General features: G+C 56.8%; 1 protein-coding gene across 1 annotated transcript in view; it reads right to left on the bottom strand.

Annotated features, from left to right (window-relative positions):
- DLG3 (discs large MAGUK scaffold protein 3) overlaps positions 1 to 17,318 on the bottom strand; it is a 38,081-nt gene extending 20,763 nt beyond the window's left edge. Inside the window, exons 1-8 of the mRNA XM_031056112.1 lie at positions 17,268 to 17,318; positions 9,548 to 9,598; positions 6,157 to 6,281; positions 5,530 to 5,699; positions 4,990 to 5,126; positions 4,541 to 4,685; positions 4,250 to 4,409; positions 251 to 407 (exon numbers count right to left, since the gene is read on the bottom strand). Coding sequence (XP_030911972.1) covers positions 251 to 407; positions 4,250 to 4,409; positions 4,541 to 4,685; positions 4,990 to 5,126; positions 5,530 to 5,699; positions 6,157 to 6,281; positions 9,548 to 9,598; positions 17,268 to 17,303 — 981 coding nt within the window. The 5' untranslated portion in view covers positions 17,304 to 17,318. The remainder of the gene's footprint in view (positions 1 to 250; positions 408 to 4,249; positions 4,410 to 4,540; positions 4,686 to 4,989; positions 5,127 to 5,529; positions 5,700 to 6,156; positions 6,282 to 9,547; positions 9,599 to 17,267) is intronic.
- Positions 17,319 to 17,525: the final 207 nt, after the last annotated feature.

Genomic DNA, 17,525 nt, shown 5'->3' with positions numbered 1-17,525 from the left:
CGGTGCCTCCCGGTCCCCTCAGAGCCGCATCCCTCTGCCACTGCACCGGCTGTACCACGCCCGGTACCGGCACTTCCAGCACCGGCATCCCCGATACCTGCCCCGGCCAGCCCAGGCATCGGGGCTGCCCCCACTGCAGGCAGCCCGGGGCCGTGCCAGCCCACCGGCACCCGGGATGAATCCCCAGAACCGTGCCCGCCCGGGGCTGTGGGAGGATGGAGGGGCAGGCAGTGGGTGCCCCATAACTCACCGAAAGGATCCGGTCTCCCCTCCGCAGCTCCCCGCTGAGGTCAGCCGGGCCTCCAGCCAGGATGAAGGACACAAAGATCCCCTCGCCATCTTCCCCCCCAACAATGTTGAAGCCCAGGCCGGTGGAGCCTTTGTGCAGGATGATTTTCCGGGGCTCCCTGGAAGGACACATAAGGGACAGGGAGGCATCAGGGTGAGGAGCAGCAAGGCTGGTGACAGGCTCTCTTGTGCCCAGGGCTCGTGGCACATTGGTGGGGCTGGAGTCACCCGAGTGCAGCCTGGTGTGACTCAGCCCCCAGAACTGTGGAGACTGATAAACCAGAAGAGGTGGCAGGTGGAGTGACATGGGACACAGACATGGCATGGACAGAGACAGAGCATCCACCATGAAATGACACACAGAAACACTGAACTGCATGGTGGCATCAGATGCCATGAGCCAGGAGGGTGGGATCAAGCCCCTCCACAGCCCCATGCACCCCTCCAGTGCCAGAGACCCTGCACAGCTCAACAGAAGTCCTACAGTTTTTGATGACTTAATTCTGCCACAGCTCAAACAATAGGCAGGCAAAAGCAGAAAGACAGCCTGGCATCGCAAAACTCCTGTGTCAGTTTTTGTCTGGGAGAAAAAACCAATGTGATGGGAACAATGGCAGCTTCCAGCTCAAGCTCTGGACTGAAATAAGGAATAAATGATGCCAGACAATTAGCACAGGTGGTGGTGACTGTAAGCCAAGATGATACTGGAGACCATCAGTGCATCCACTGTGGCTGGGTCCTGGGCACTTCCTTGGGTACCACAAGGACCAAAGGCCTGACACGGAGCTCAGCAGCCTGATCACCTGCCAGGTATCAGAGGGAAATCTCTGGGCTGTGTTAGGAGAGATGCTGGAGCCCAGGCATGGCACTGAGTGAGGCACCCTAAAATGCTGGCAGACTTGTGCTGAGAGAACCCTGGGGCACTGGGGTGGGGGGCTGGAACACACCAGAACCAGGAGATCAGCAAAACCATGGAGATGCTCAGTCAAAAGATGCTCAACCCCAAGTCCTCAAGATGTTACCAGTGCTGGGCTTTGGGGCAGTGGTGAGGGGGCAGGGAGGGCTGCAGCCATCAGTCCCTCTGCAGCAAAGCTGTGCCTAGGGCTAGAGTTCTCTCAGGGGAAGAAACAGGTCAGGTTTCTGGGTCTGCAAACCCTGCCTCCAACCAGGAGATGAACTTGCTCTGCCTCTTGGGTTTTGCTGCTGCCCAAGCAGCGTGCAGGAAGCACATCCTCAACTCAGTGTAGGGGAAAGCATCCCCAGCACCTGTGAGGACCAGACAGTTTGGTGGAAGGCAAAGAGAACCTACAAGAATGAGGGGAGGAAATGAAGCCCAGCCAGGTACATCAAGGTGTCAGTCCTGATGTGCACTCTTGGCTTCCCTCCTCCTCACAGGACTCATGACACAGACCCTCCAGGCAGATCCCATGCTGAATGTCACAGTGTTAACACTGGGACCTCGGCACAGGGCTGCTGAGGGGATCCTGTGGGGCTCTGCTGGGTCTGGGTTGCTGTGGTGGAAAACAGATTCTTTGGTTCCCAGCCCTAGGTGCTGCAGGACATGAGGGTCACTGGAGCCACATCCACATCTAAGCAGCACCTGTGCCATGGGAGGGGGAGAGGCTGGATACTGGACTCTGCTTTTCCTGAGGAATGGCTGGCAAGAGCCTCATGGGGGACAGCTTCTTTTCCAGGGCAGCTGCTGCCTTTCCCCACACCAGTGAGTGCATTTGGACCACACTGGTGCCAGTGCACAACCTTGGTGCCAGCAGACCTGCAGCCATGGGGCTGTCCTGGGGGTCAGCAATGCACAGGAGGCTTTCAGCACTGCCCTGGGAAGCACGAGCCAAGTGCTGAGCCCACTGCAGGCTGTGGATCTGCTGGGTGCCAGGGCTGTGTCTGGGCACACGAGCCCAGTGGTGCCAGCCTGTCTGCACTGGGGCCTTGCACAAGGCAGCACCATCCTCTAGTGGCCACCAGCACGTGCTGCATCAGGGCCACTGCAGGGCCACCACTGTGCCACTGCTGAGCCATCGCTGTGCCACTGTCACTGCCAAGCCACCAATGGGCCACTGCTGAGCCATCACTCTGCCATGGCCACTGTCAAACCACCACTGAACCACTGGCTGTCACTGCCATGCCACTACTGGGCCAATGCTGAGCCATCACTGTGCCATGGCCGCTGTCAAGTCACCAACAAACCACTGCCAAGCCATCACTGTGTCATGGCCACTGTCAAGCCACTACTGGGCCACTGCTGAGCAATTGCTGTGCCACTGTCACTGGCAAGCCACTGCTGAGCCACTGGAGAGCCCTGATCATACCACTGCTGGGCCAAGTCACAACTGAGCCACTGCTGAGCCCTCACTGTGCCACTGTCACTGCCAAGCCACTACTGGGCCACTGCTGAGCCATCGCTGTGCCATGGCCACTGCCAAGCCACTACTGAACCACTGCCAAGCCATTGCTGTGCCACTGTCACTGCCAAGCCACTGCTGAGCCACTGGAAAGCCCTGGTCATACTACTGCCACTGCCAAGCCACTGTGAACCACTGCTGGACCATTGTTGTACCACTGCCACTGGCAAGCCATCACTGTGCCATTGCCACTGGCTAAGCCTAAGCTGGGTTGCTCTTTCTGCTCTCTAATCCACAAATGGGAATGCTGGCAGGTGCAAGAAGGGACACCCTGCTGAGACCAGGGTCTCTGGTGTGTTTTCCAAATGTTGTGACTCAGCCCCTTCTGTGGTGCACTGTAATGGCAGACAGCACTGCTCCTGCCTGTGGCATCAACCCCCTGTGCCCTGACAGCACAGAAGTTGCTACACCTGCTGAGGATGCAGTGCCAGAAACAGGCTCCAGAACTGGCACTGATGGTGCCAAGACCAGTGGGAGAGGTGGGGAGGGTGGGAGACAGTGCTGCACAGGTCATGGCGTGCAGGGACACCCAGCTGTGGCTGAGCACCAGGAGGTGAGAAAGCCCCGTGACAAAGATGAGTGCAGACACTCTCCAGGAGGATGGCAGACCTGGCAGCAGATCAGTCAGGGTCTCCCACTCCAGCATCCACCACTCAGCTGCAGAATGGGAGAATCTTGGACAAAGCTACTGCATCTTCCCCTGTAGGCACACTCCCAAAACCAGCCTGCAACCTTGCTCCAAACAGCAGAGCCAGCCCTAAGCCTAAGCCGAGTGCTGGTCCTTATTAATCAGCTTAAGCCCTACAGTCCTGGCCCTGGGGACACACATTCAGAGCACTGGCCCCAAGGCTGTGACAAGAAGTGGGGAAGCTGTAACAATCAGCTAGTAGAGCAGCACTTTCCAGGTCTCTCTCTCCCACCCTCAGCTTGAGGCTTTGGAGAAATTTAATACTGCATTTAGGCTCAGAGCAATGTTTCTTTATTTCCTCGCTTCAGGAAACAAATCTGTTCATGCAGCACAAAGGATTCTACTGGGGCAAAGGGGCTGTGCCAGGGCTGGGCAGGAGGCTGTCAGGCCAGTCATTGGAATTACACCTGAGTGCAGGTGGTTTGGGCTGCCAGTCTCAGGGAGCACGGCTTGTTTGCAAGGCTGTGCTCCCCCTGGCCCTTCACCCCGGTCCCAGCTCCACCTGGGGACATCCTGGCAGCCTGTGGCACTGCTGGATGGCACCATCAGGGCAGGGAACACCTTGTATTGCAGCTATTGTGAAATGAGCAAGAGAATGAAGCTGAAATGCAGTTGTGTAAGGCTTGTGAAAGAGTAGGAGACGGAATGGAGAGGGAGTGAATGCAGCAAGGCAGAGATTGACACAGCAGGGCTGGTCTCAGGGGGTGAGCACAGAGCTCATTATGGGGACCTCAGGCATTGCACTAAATGGCCTTTTGAGGCTCTGCACTGGCAGTGGGAATGACATCAAGCCACCAAGAGGGAAAGTGAGGGAATGAGAGGGAGCGTGATGGGGATGCTGCTGCCTGGTGCTCACCTGGTGAAGTCATCGTCTCCGATCATGTGCCGAGGGATGGGCGAGTACCGCGACGGAGTCACCTGGGCAGGGAGGGGATAGGCAGGCTTGCTCTCGACGCTGCCCAGGTAGCCCAGACTGGAGTTATGGCTTATGTGGTTGTCAGCCAAGGCTGAGAAGGCTGCAGGGGAGGAGAAGGCCATCAGGAGCAGAAATGCATAGACAGTGAGGACACGGAGCCCAGCCCAGCCCTGCTCCCCAGCCCAGCAGGCTGAGGTGCCCCAGCCCCCGTGCCCAGCCAGGCGTACGTACTGCTGGCGTAGTCGGGGGGCGCGTACATGTCGTTGAGGTGGATGTTGCCAGGCTTGGCCACTTTCAGGTACACCATGTCAGAGGTGTTCTTCAGGGCAGCCACGGCCTCCTCATGCCGCACGTCCTGCAGGTTGGTGTTGTTCACCTGCCAGAGGGAAAGGGGACACGGCTGAGCAGGAGGGCAGGGAGCAGGGCAGCCCTGCGGGAGGGGTTTTCCATAGGGGAGGTGCCATAGCAGCTCCAGAAGCATTGTGCCATCGCCTTGGGTTTGGCCCTCCTGCCTGCAGCCATTACTGAGCCTGCCCTCCCACAGCAACATCCCAGCAGGAGTCCCAGGGAAGAGGGGTGAAGCTGCTGACAGGATGGGTGCTGGGGTTCAGGATCAACACTGCATGGCAGTGGGAGCTGTTCAGCTTCTTCTCACAGCTGGCTGTGGGCACGGGGCTTACCGCAAGCAGCCGGTCCCCGATCTGCAGGCGCCCGTCCTTCTGGGCAGCGCCTCCCTCGATGATCTTGGTGATGTAGATGCTGTTGTCCCCAGGGATGTGCTGGTTCCCGATGCCCCCTGCAATGCTGAACCCCAGGCCTGAGGGAGAGTGAGAATGCAGGTGAGGGACAGACAGATAGACAGACAGAGACCACAGCCCCTGTGCCTCACTGGGATTCACACCCTGCCCAAACCCAGCAGGCAATGGGCCACCCCAGCCTGGCCACCATGGGTCTGTCCCATACCCTGTGTCCCACAGCACTGTGGGTCTGTCCCATACCCCCTGTCCCACAGCACTGTGGCTCCATCCCACACCCCCTGTCCCACAGCATTCCACGCTGCTCAGCCACCCCGCAGCACCCAGCACTGCAGCGGTGCCACCCTGATCCCACATCCCCGTGAGGCTGCCCTGCACCTCACAACATCTCACACCGAGGGTCACCCCACACGGTCCTGTGGGGCAGGGGGCACCCTGGCCCAGCGAGCAGAGCTCAGGGCTCACCTTTGGGGCCCTTCATGAGGTTGACCTCCATGATGGTCTCAGGCGGGGGCTGCCGGCGGCGCACCACGAGCCGCACCACAGGGCCGGCCTCCTTCAGGGCCTCCACTGCTTTGCTGTGCACCACCTCAGACACGTCCACGTCGTTCACCCGCAGCACGCAGTCGTTCACCCTGTGGGCACAGTGAGGCCCTGAGCATCCCTGGGGAGTGACCAGCCCATGCCACCCTCCTCTGTCACCCGGTGCCACCCTCCTCCAGCCACCAAATGAGTGCTGCTCAGGCTGGCAGACCACACCCTGCTGGAGTGAGAAAGGGGTCCCTCCCAAAGAGGGGATGGTCCCTATAGTGCAACCCTGATGGAGATGGCAGATAAAAAGGCTGGCTCCCTGCCCTGGGCTGTAATGGGGTGGGTGGGAGCACGAGCCTGATACAGGGAGGGGAAGATGGGTGGCTACAGACAGGAGGCTGGTGGCCAATTGATGGTGGATAGCCCTGTTCTGAGGGGATCTGGCTGTGGGAAAGAGACATATGGAGGCCAAGGACCATGTTGAGAAAAGGGGTTAGGCCTAGAGGGTTCATGCAGAGATGCTGGGTGACACCCTGGCTGCTCCCCCAGGCCTGTACTCACCCTAGACGGCCATCCATGGCTGCTGCTCCCCCGGGGATGATCTTGGTGATGAAGATGCCCGGGTCATCTGGAACATGTGGGTTGTCGATGCCTCCTGCTATGCTGAAGCCAAGGCCAGAGTTCCCCTGTGGGAAATCAAACGCTGAGTCCTTCCCCCATGGGCACCTGCTTGCTGCCAGCCCTCCTGAAACGGTTCCCCCCAGCTTTGGGACTGCCTGGGGCGCAGGAGGAGCCCTTACAGCACCTCTCCCAGCTAGGGGTGCCCAGCTCAGGCAGCTCAGGGATGCTGCTGGAGGAGAGGCTGGCGTTCCTCGGTGCAGCAGCGTGGAGAACTGAACAGATGGAGGGAGAGTGGGAACCTCCCTCAGCACCGCGTCTCCACGGAGAGAGCGAGGCAGGCGGGGAGCTGGGGGAAGAGGAGGTGGTCCTTGGCGGAGAAAACCTCCCCTTGCTGGCTGCTCCCCAGGAGGAGACACTGATGCTGCAGCCTGCACAGAGCAGCGGGGATTGTGCCAGTCACCAGCATCCCACTCCTGCCCCTCTGCACCCTGGGATGTAGCCCTGGCACAAAGCCCAGCTGGGCACCAGCAACGCTGATGACAAAATTTACAGCTTTGCGTGGAGGTGGCTATCAGGATGGAGTGGGCTCTCCAGTTCTGTCTCCTTTTCCTCACAGACATGCTTGGAGCATCACTTGAGCTTCTCCTGCCCATTTCTGCCTGGGGGGAATGCAGGGACCACAGCTCATCTCCAGGCCATCCCCCCAGCACCTCAGGATTGAGTGGCTGTGGCCCTGTGCCACCTCTCCCACTTGCAGGATCCTCATTAGTGACACACTCACAGGCGCTGCTTCCAGATCCATGCTTGATGCAAGCGGACAATTCCTGCCTTTTTTGCTCTGCCTTGAAAATCAGATGGCTTCTTGCCTTGTTTCCTCATGTGGAAGAGCTGACACTTAGTCACAGACAGTTGTGCCTGCCTCTCTCATACACGAGTGGGCTCAGGCCAAGCTCTCCTGGCTGCCCATGGCCCTGGTGCTCAGTGGGGGATGAGGGGATGCTCTGCTCTTCCAGGGGACCTGAGGACTCCATCTCCCCAGGATAATTTAGCACCAACAGCCAGCTGGGGCTTGCCCTTCTCCCCAGCAATTTTGCCCCAACCTCAGCTCCTGCAGAGACACAGAGCTGGCTTGGTGACACTCGTGACACAGCACCAGGAGCCACCAATGCCTGTCACTGTGCAGCGCTCCCGGATGCTCCCTGCCCAGCTGGGATTTGGCTGGCATGTGACATGGAGGCATTCAACAGTAAAGGGTCTAGGCTGCTCTCTTTCCTCTGTGCTGGGCTCTGATTACCCTGTGCCTAGCTCAAAAAAGCTCTTTACTGTCAGAGACCAAGCCAGGCTGCAGCAAGGCAGGTGAGATTGCAAAATGATCTCCAGCCATTAGTTGTGCCTGTCTATGGAAGGTCCTTGGTTAGCTACAAAACCTGGAAATGATCTGGGAGGCGTTAAGTTTTGTTCTGATAAACCTCAAAAAGGAGTTCAAGGGATTTCTTAGCTGACATCAGGGTTGATGGCCTGATGCCAGGGCAGTTCCTGCTGTGGACACATGTGTGGTGGGTAAACACAAAGCCATGTCCCTCTGCAGATTGTGTTTCTGCTATTATTGCCCCCAAAATGCTGCTGCATTTATGCTTGTCCTTACAGCAAAGACAAGGATTAATAACAGTGACTGACCACGATTTTGGGGTACACTGAGGTCAGTTCTGGAAGCCAAACACCCCAGCAAGGGGACAGCTTCACCTGCAGGCACCAGGGTGCTTCTCCTGCATCAAGACAGGACTGTTGGATCCCAGCAGGGACCAGGTGAAGGACCAGGGTATGGTCCATGCTAGCCCAGGCTGCTAAGCAGTGAGATTCCCTCATGATTCCTTGCTGTTGGAGAATGAATTGCTGCTCGGGGCTTTGAAATGAGGGCATCAATGAGTGTTGCCTCTCTGTGTGGTCCTGCCAGATCTTTCCCTGTTCCCACTATGTGCTGAGGGCAGAGGATGCTCTGAATCCCTGAGACAAGGCTTCTGCCCGTGACTTGGGCTCGGAGCAAGAAGCACTGAGCCCAAAAAGGAAGGAACCTCTGGGCTGGTTTCGTCAGGCACGCCGGGGAAGCGGTGGGTGAGGCGGCAGCCCCAGATAACCTTCCGTCCACCCACCTCTGTGATGCAGAGCCAGGGGAAGGAGGGAGATGACTAAAGGCACAGAGGAACAGAATAATGAGCGCTGCGTCTTCCCCTGCAATGCCGGCCACGCGGCGAGGCCGAGCCGCCGGCACGGCACCAGGGGGAGGCAAGGGGGCTGTGGGGAGAGAAGGGGACTGTGGGGAGGGAAGATGTGGTGTGGAGTTGTGGGGAGGCAAGGGGTGCTGTGAAGAGACAAGGTGTGCTGTGAGGAGGCAAGGGTGCTGTGGAGAGGGAAGGGGGGCTGTGGAGAGGCAAGGTGTGCTGTGGAAAGTCAGGGTGTGCTGTGGAGAGGCAAAGTGGGCTGTGGAGTTGTGGGGAGGCAAGGTGTGCTGTGGGGAGGCAAAGTGGGCTGTGGAGAGGCAAAGTGGGCTATGGGAAGGGAAGGGGTGCTGTGGGGAGGGAAGGTGGGCTGTGGGGAGAGCGGGCAGCCTCCCACCACAGCCACTCCCAGCCTGCAGGGCTGTGCCTGTCTCTCAGAGTAAACCCTGGCCCAGCTTTTCCTGCTCCCTCTCCATCCCTCCTCCCCTGCTGCTTCCTGGGCAACAGAAAGCCCTTGGTGCCCTGTGTGGTGCTGGCTTGCTCCTGGATAAACCCCACACATGGGGGGAGCTAATTCTAGCCACGGCTGGTGGGGCACATGCCATCACCTCTGTGCTGCCAACAAAGAAAAGGCTTGAACAGGAGCTTCCTTGGTTGTGGTTTGTTTCACTAAATAACCTGTTCTTGCAGCTTAGCTCCCCAAGGCTGTGTGCCCTAGAGTGATGGGGGCCTGCTGGCAGGGTGGCTTTGGTCCCTGTGCCCAGTTGTGGGGTGCACAAGCAGAGCTCCCCACACCTCTGTTTTGTGACAAAGGCGATGACAAAGAGCCCCCCCATGCTCTGCACTGATGAGTTTGTGGGGGTGAGGGTGTGAAAGAGGGAGGCAAGGGAGAAGCCTTCCTCCCTCCCTTCTGGAGGGGTGTGCAGGGGGAGAGGGGAGCAGCAAGCCCACCCTGGTGGGAGCCAGGCTGGCAAAGCAGGTGTAACACCCCTGAAAGAGAGCAGGGAACAGAGCCCAGGCTCTCCCATGGGCTGTGCAGGGATGTGTGGGGGGCAGCTGTGCTGGGGGTGGGCGAGGGGGAGGAGGCTGCTGGTGGGTGGGTGAGCAGTACTTACCCTTTCCAAGACAATCTCTTCATACTTGAACATCCCATCACTGCCATTCATCTGGAGAGAGGGAGACAGCATGTTACGACTCTCTGCTGCTCCTGGGGGAATTTGTTTTTCCTCTCTGGTAGCTGAACATGAAGAATCCAACCTAAAAGCTGCACCATCACCGCTGAAAAAGCCTTAAATGCAACTGCTTGAGCCTGCCCTGGAATTAAACCATGTGCTGCTTTTCTCTCTGGGCATGAGCCAAAGCCCACTGACTTTAATGCACTTCTGTGCAAAGCCTTTATTCTCCCAGCTCATTTCTCCAGCCATGAAAAGGAACAGAACCGAAGGCACAAAAAGAAATAACACCTTTGTTACGCAGCATATAATTAACCTCAGGAATTCACTGCTTGAGGAAGGCGAGAGAGGGGGTCGGTCCATTTAAAGGGAAAAAAATGTCTGTACATAATAACATAATAAACACCTTTAGCAGCTTATATTTTTTAAATCTTTTCGTAGCATGACTGTATTAACAGGAAATTCAGGATAATTTATTCTACGAAATTAGTTGGGTGCAAAGGAAACAAGGTGTGAGAGAGTGGGGCACAGTAAGAGGTGAAAACATTGTGATGCCCTTCTGTACAAAAATGGTGTAGCCTGTCTCAGTGCTGTACACCACACTGATCCCCACGCTCAAAAGTCTCCCATACCCCAAGTATCAAAGCAGAGCTCTTGGAAACATAATGAATAGAAACAAAAAGGGATGCAATTGTAGCCTGTAAAATGGTAAATGTAGACTCAAAAAAAAAAAAATCCATTCTCCACATAATCAACAGTGCACAGGAAAAATGTAGCAGTTTCACTCCAGATCATCAGGATCAGGCCAGAAAGATTTGCCAAGGTCTAAAATTTAGCAAGATTTGCAATGCAATTGGCTACTGAAACATCCAACACTTAGCAGCAACAGTTCCAAGGAAAACTGAGTTGGAAGGGAACTCAGAGGGCCATGGAATCCAACTCCTGGCCCTGCACAGATCCCTCAACAATCCCACCTTGTGCCTGAGAGTGATGTCCAAATGCTCCTGGAGTGCTGGCAGCCCTGGGGCTGTGACCAGTCCCTGGGGAGCCTGCCCAGTGTCCCACCACCCTCTGTGTGAAAAACCTTGTCCCAATGCCCAACCTAAACCTGCCCTGACACAGCTGTATGCCCTTCCCTCAGGTCCCATCACTGAGCACCACAGAGGAGAGATCAGTGTCTGCTCCTCTGATTCCCCTCAGGGGGAGGCTGCAGACTGTGGTGAGCTCTGTCCTCAGTCTCTTCAGTCTCCTCCAGGCTGAATGAGCCAAGTCACCTCACCCTTTCCTCATATGGTCTCCTCTAGACCCTTCACAACCTTTGCAGCCTCCTTTGGATGCTCTCTAACAGCTTTAAATCCTTTTATTGTGGCCCCAGGACTTGAGGTGAGGCTGCCCCAGTGGGAGCAGAGCCAGACAACCCTCCCTGGCCCGTCAGGTGATGCTGTCCCTGCTGCACCCCAGGCCAAGGCTGGCCTGTTTGGCTACCAGGGCACACTGTTGACTGACATTTATTTTGGAGGGGACTGAACCTCATAATTTGAGTCATTCTGAGGAACAAGGGATGGGACATGGGTAGTTCTGTATGACAAGGCAGAGGCAGTGGAACCTGCACTCAGCAGGCAAACAAACCCCTCTCTCACTGTGCAGTCCTGCCTCTGCCTGTGGCCTCTGGACAACATGCAGGGTTCCTCATGTGGATTTTACATCCACCATTAACTGATGGCTCACAGATCATATGGAGCCACATGCTCTGTATCCCAAACGGGAGCTGACATGCCTTTGTTTGGACACAGTTCTCCTCACGAGGCACCAGCATGCTGGCTGTGTCCTGATCTCCCAGCTCCTTGCCACCTGCACAGCCCTGCCATGCTCCACACCCCCAGAGTGCTGGGGCATTCCATGGAGGGGACAGCAGCCATCACTTATGCTAAAGGCATCGTCTGACACCACAGAAGAAAACCCAGCGAGGCTGGGTGAGGCTCTATTGATAGGTGGGAAGAGGAAACAGGAGTTTTTCTAGGCACCAACAATCAGGGGCCCAGGCAGGGAAGCAGTGCTGCAGGACAGGACCTGGGATAGGGCTGTGCCACCTGTGACACACACACACACCCTCATCCCCTGCCCCGGGATGCCAAAGCAATCCCACACCCTGTACTGCACCTCAAAGATGGGCAAAGAAATGGGAATGAGGGTCCAGGGAACACAGGCTGGGTGTGTTGTCCCTCCTTAAATGTGCCCTCTTCCTGGTACCTCTCAGCCATGGGAAGATTTCAGGGGACAGTTCAGGGATGGGACATCAGATACTCCAATAGTAGGACGCTCAGATCCTCCCAGCGCATTGGGAAGGGCTTTGGCCAGCTCTTACAGGAGGATCCTGCAGCAGAAAAGCACCAGAAGTGGTGGGGTTAACCCACAGCAGGATGCCAGCCAGCCTCAGAGGGTCAGGGACACATGGCCAGTGCCACCTTCTGCCACAGTGCTGTGCTCCTGTGGGCAGAGGGGCATTGCTTTCCTTGCCACAGGTTCCCTTTTGGGCATGGGCTGCTCTTCCTCCTCTCATCTTCCCATACTGACTAATTCTAAGTGCAGCCAGCTCACTGGCCCCTGACACCCTCAGAGCTCCCCTCAGAGCCTCCCTCTGCACACAGACCCCTCCCTGAGCACAGACCCCATCCCATCCCATCCCATCCCATCCCATCCCATCCCATCCCATCCCATCCCATCCCATCCCTCTCTGCAGTTGCTATCCTGGTGCGTGGGGTGCCTCTCCCCGGCTTTCCAGCAGCTCAGATTCCTGGCACCCTTTGCTACTACACACATTGTCCCCTGTGCTTTGGCACTCAGCACAGTTGCCACACAGGCAGCCATATGCACACCCACGGGCGCAGGGAACAGCGTACACATCCCTGCAGGATGGGATCTGCAGAGAGCTCTGACAATCTGTGAGCCCTGCTCAGAGCCAGCGCGGGGCGGCCCCTGCCAGCAGGCACCGAGAGCCCCAAACAGAGCCTGGTGTCACACACCGGGGCTGCACCGAGAGCCCCACACAGAGCCTGGTGTCACACACCGGGGCTGCACCGAGAGCCCCACACAGAGCCTGGTGTCACACACCGGGGCTGCACCGAGAGCCCCACACAGAGCCTGGTGTCACACACCGGGGCTGCACCGAGAGCCCCACACAGAGCCTGGTGTCACACACCCGGGGTGCACTGAGAGCACAGCACAGACACCGAGAGCCCCAAACAGAGCCCAGCCCAGACCCTGTCACACACCGGGGCTGCACCCAGAGCCTGGCACAGACACTGAGAGCCCAGTACAGACCCTGTCACACACCCGGGGTGCACTGAGAGCCCCACACAGACCCTGTCACACACCCAGGCTGCACCCAGAGCCTGGCACAGACACTGAGAGCCCAGCACAGACCCTGTCACACACCCGGGGTGCACTGAGAGCCCGACACAGACCCTGTCACACACCCGGGCTGCACCGAGAGCCCAGCACAAACCCTGTCACTCACCCCAGTGCTGCCAGGCTGCTGAGCTGGGATAGCCCTGCTCCCCAAATCCCCAGGCTGCCAATGCTGAGCAGTGTTCTGCACTGCTCCGAGAGAACCAGCGGTGTAGGGGCTTGCTTGGTGCTGTGTCTGTCTGCTGGGGTCAGCCAGGCCTGACTGTGAAGTTTTAGCACTGGTTGTGTTTTCAAAATTCACGCAATGGAATGCCAGTTAATTGTATAAAGGAGGCAAATGAAGAACTTAATATATACCACGTAACCAAGGGAACAAGCCAACAAAGCGAACGTTCCAGCGTTGGAAAATCAAATACCAGTCACTCACTGATGGCAAAAACCTCCCCATGATACCACCAGAGCTGCCAGGACCTGGCTCTGCCACAGACTGACCCCCTGTCCTTTGCCAGTGCCTTGTGCTCCTCCCCAGCTCCTGTTTGGGGCCATCTCCAGAGGGAAGGTGCCTGGGTGGGAAGATGCACCACACCCTGCTATCCTCGGGTAACACCTGCAGAGCTCACAGCAGTGTCAGGGGCCAATTAGCTGTTCCCAGTACATCCTGATCCTAAGCACCACCTGGTTTCTCATGGAAAAGAATATGGGTATTTTTTCCCAGGCCCTTCCCATGCAACAAGCCCACCTGAGGGCTCAGGAAGAGGCGCCTTTGCTGGCCCTCTCCTCCTTTGAGCAGGAGGGAAATAGTTACGGATGACGGCATTTAGCTCATCAACAGAAGGCTGCAGAGCGAACACTCATCTGATAAACAGAGGAGCACACACGTTCCAGAGCTACTGCAAGCTGTCTGCAGGCTCTGCTGGCCAACACTGCCACAGCCCACGTGGAACACCCCTTGGAATTTGCTGCAGAGTAAGGATTTGAGGTGGGTTTTTTGGGTTGGGGGGTGGTTGGCTGTTATTTGTGGTTTTGCTTGTTGGTTTGTTTTTTAAATAAAAAGAAGGCCAGATTCATAAGGCAGAGATCAGGTTCCTCAAATGCAACCCAGATAGGCAACCAGGCTGCAAGAGCAAATTCCCTGCAGGAAGGATAACACTGCTCACAGCCCCTTTTGGAGCAAGGTCCTGCCCATATCCTGTGCTTGGGATGTGAGCACTGGCACCTGCTGGTGGAGCAGCCCTTTATCGAGATAATGGAGAGGGTCTGAAGACTGCAGAGCCAGCCCCTGGTTGTGCCAGCCAGCCCTGGGTGTGGAGGGCACCTGGCAATGCCCCACAGCTGCCCCAGCATGGGGAAAGGGGAGCAGCCCCGTGCCAGGGCAGCGGGTGCAATGGGCACCTCCCCGCTGGCACAGGCATCACCAGTGCTGGCACAGGAGAGCTCTCCCTGCCTGCACATGGCAGGGGGCCCAGGGAAAATAGGTCAAGAGCTGCCTCCCTTCACCTGCCCGTGTCCATGTGTCCTGCTGCAGCACTGAGACCTACTGACTCCTCTCCAGCCACCCCCTGGCCTCAGCCCCTCGTGTGCAGCGCCCACAGTGCTGGTCTTGTGCACAGAGTGGATAAATGAAATGTTTGTGGTCAGCCTTTGCCAGAGGGCTGTGGGGACCAACCTGCTGAGCTGGGCAGAGCAAAGGGTTTGCAGCCTGAGAGCCCCAGCAACAGCTGTGAGGACAGCACAGCCACACTGCCTGTGGAACTGGCACTGGGATGTGCCCAGGCAGCACTTGGACCAAGGTGTGAGGGACTCACTGGCTGAAATCAGGCCTGGAAAGCACTTGTCTTCCTCACATCTGGCTTTTAAGCAACTGAGGGTGATGGCACCTCACTGCTGGGCAATGAGGCACCGAATCAAGCTCCAAGGAAACCTGAAAACCTTCAACTGAAAACCTGACTCTGAAACCTTCCACTCCTTAAGGGCTTTGGAGTGACTTTCCCTGCTCATTTTGGAACTACCTAGCAGCAAGAAGTTGTTTTAGCTTCAGAGAGGCAGCTCTGAAATGTGGAGACCTCATCTGCCATGGAAACTCTGTTTCCGATTCTCCATCTCCACATTTATGGACATGATGGGCAAAATACACCAAGATGTGAAACTGTGAGCATGGGTGATGCCCTCCAGCACTCTCCTTAAAATCATCAAGGGATGATTTTAATACTGCAGGCATTTTATAATGGGTTATTTGGGTTTGGGGGTGCTGGGCTCTGCTCAAGCCACACACTGAGCCCCAGTCACCCCACTGCTGCAGCCCCCACCTCAGAGTGCTGCTGGTGCTACACGCTCCCGGGGATGGAAGTGGGTGGATGGGGACATTGAAATGCAGAACAGACTTCTTGATAAACAGTCAGGGCCAAATCAAGCCCAACAGCCAGTCCAATGCAATCAATGGAACTAGAACAGGAAGGAACTAGACTACTTCCATCTGTTTATCATTAAGGAAAGCAGTGAATAGTTAAGTAATTAAAGACTGAAAGATGTGACTTTAACCCTTCCAAATACATACTGTACCAATGGGCTTCAGATTTTGGGTTTTTAAAAAAACCTCATGTTTCCAGATTTGGCATTTTGGTGTTTGCAGCAAGCTCCTGGTGTGGCTCCTTTGCCGACCTGGGAAACTGCTGAGGTTTTGGGGAGTTGTTTTCTCTGAAGCCTGAGGAATGCAGCACCCCAGAGAAGGAAAAGATGGAGCAGGCCTGTTTCCTGGTATAACGTGAAGTAGAAGGCAAGAGGGTTTCCAGGCTGGATGCTGAAAGGAATCAAACTGAGCAGTCTCCCCTGCTCTGGGCAGCCAGTGGTGACACACACCAGATCACAGGCAGCAGAGCACAGCTAAACCTGGTGGCCCTTTGGACCCCTGCAGGACAGTTGCTCCCAGCATGTTCTGCTGAGTTTGGATGGATGGAAGCAGTGACTGTCACCCCCAGCTCCCTGCAGAACAGCCAGGAGAGTGCAGGCAGGAAGCTGCAACGTGGCACTGCCCTGCACGGTGCCCTGCACAGTGACAGAACCTCCAACCTGCCATGCCATGTGTCTGGGGAAGGTAACCTTTGGGGACAGCTGCTCCCCTCTGCCACATTCATGCAAGGCTGCTGGACCCAGGACCAGCACGCTGAGAGATGCAGCACTGCCTTCCTCCCCAGTGTCGGGTGGCTTTAATTCAGGCTTAATTAAACCATACAGCCAGGGCTGGAAAGGTCTCAGCCAGGCTCTCCTTCTTTTCTGTAGCTCTTCTCAAGCAGCCCAGTGCAGCTCTGATGGGCACTGACCCCACCACAGGCTGTGGGATCTGCAGATTTCTACAGGGGGAATTCAACCCCCAGAAGTCACCTGTGGCAAATTCACCTGTGGCCCACTAGCCTGACTCCAAAGATGGACCCAGCTCTGAGTCCTGGCGCTGCTCCACTGCTCTGGAAGGCAGCTGCAGCTTGATGCATCAGAAGCAAACCCGATGCAAAGCACCCAGCCCTAGCAAGCTGTGAGCTGGGCTCCTTTGGGCAAAGAAGGGAAGCACCCCACAGCACAGAGCCAGTGCTGCTGGCCAGACACCCATGCTGGCCACCCTGCTCCCTTCATCTGCCCCGCAGGAATGAGTTACAAGTGCTCTGAGGACAGAAGTAGCAGGATGCAAACCCTGTCTGCAACAAACTGAGGAGGATTATCTTATACTACATCACTACTACACGGTGCCAAATGCTGCAAACACTCACCAAGCACTGCTCAGCTGCTGGCAGCCTTCAGTGGGAGAGGAGCAGCACCTGGTGGGCCCTGCTGCCCTGAGGACTGGTGAGGGAGATGCCAGCAAGCACCCAGAGAGCCCTGCACCCCTCCTGAGGTTGCCTAAGGAGGCTGAGGCAGTGCAGGAACAGCCTCTCAACCGCCCTGTATGAGGGGCAGAGGAAATGGCTGTATGATTAACCCTGAGCACAACCATCTGGGATCCCCAGCTCCTCTGCTGAGACTTTTTGCCTTGTACCTCCCTGTGCAGGAGCCCCAGCACCGCCTGCTGCTGGCCTTGGTTCTGTGCTGTGTCACCCAGCCCCAGAAAGGTTTGGGGTGGGATGAGCTGTGGGGACATGGCGTGGGTATCAGGATCTTCTGCTGCCTTACCAGGGCCTCCTTGAGCTGGGAAAGTCTTTCCTGCATTGCTGAGCAGGGAAAATGCAGCACTTGATCAAAGGAAGCAAAACGAAACCGGGAGACTTACAGAGAGCCCTTGTTCCAGCGAGTCAGTGTTCACCATAATGGGAGCGGGGTTGGCCTGTGAGGAGACAAAAGGGGGATGTCACCAAGCTGAGCCATGGAGCCAGCCCTTGTGGTGCACTGCCTCTCCCCTGGCCATGCCATCACGGACCCTCCAGGCCAGGCAGCACTGGGACATTCGGGAAGGGCTCTGTTTGTCCCTCCTCCAGGTGTCCAACAGCCCTGGGACAGGGGCAGGGCCACAGCACAGCTCTGGGTGTCA

The sequence above is a fragment of the Geospiza fortis genome, unplaced genomic scaffold (genome assembly GCF_000277835.1).
Source record: "Geospiza fortis unplaced genomic scaffold, GeoFor_1.0 scaffold157, whole genome shotgun sequence".
NCBI classification, from domain to species: domain Eukaryota; kingdom Metazoa; phylum Chordata; class Aves; order Passeriformes; family Thraupidae; genus Geospiza; species Geospiza fortis.
Note: the sequence above shows the minus strand (reverse complement) of the source record. Positions and strands in the feature narration are given on the sequence as shown.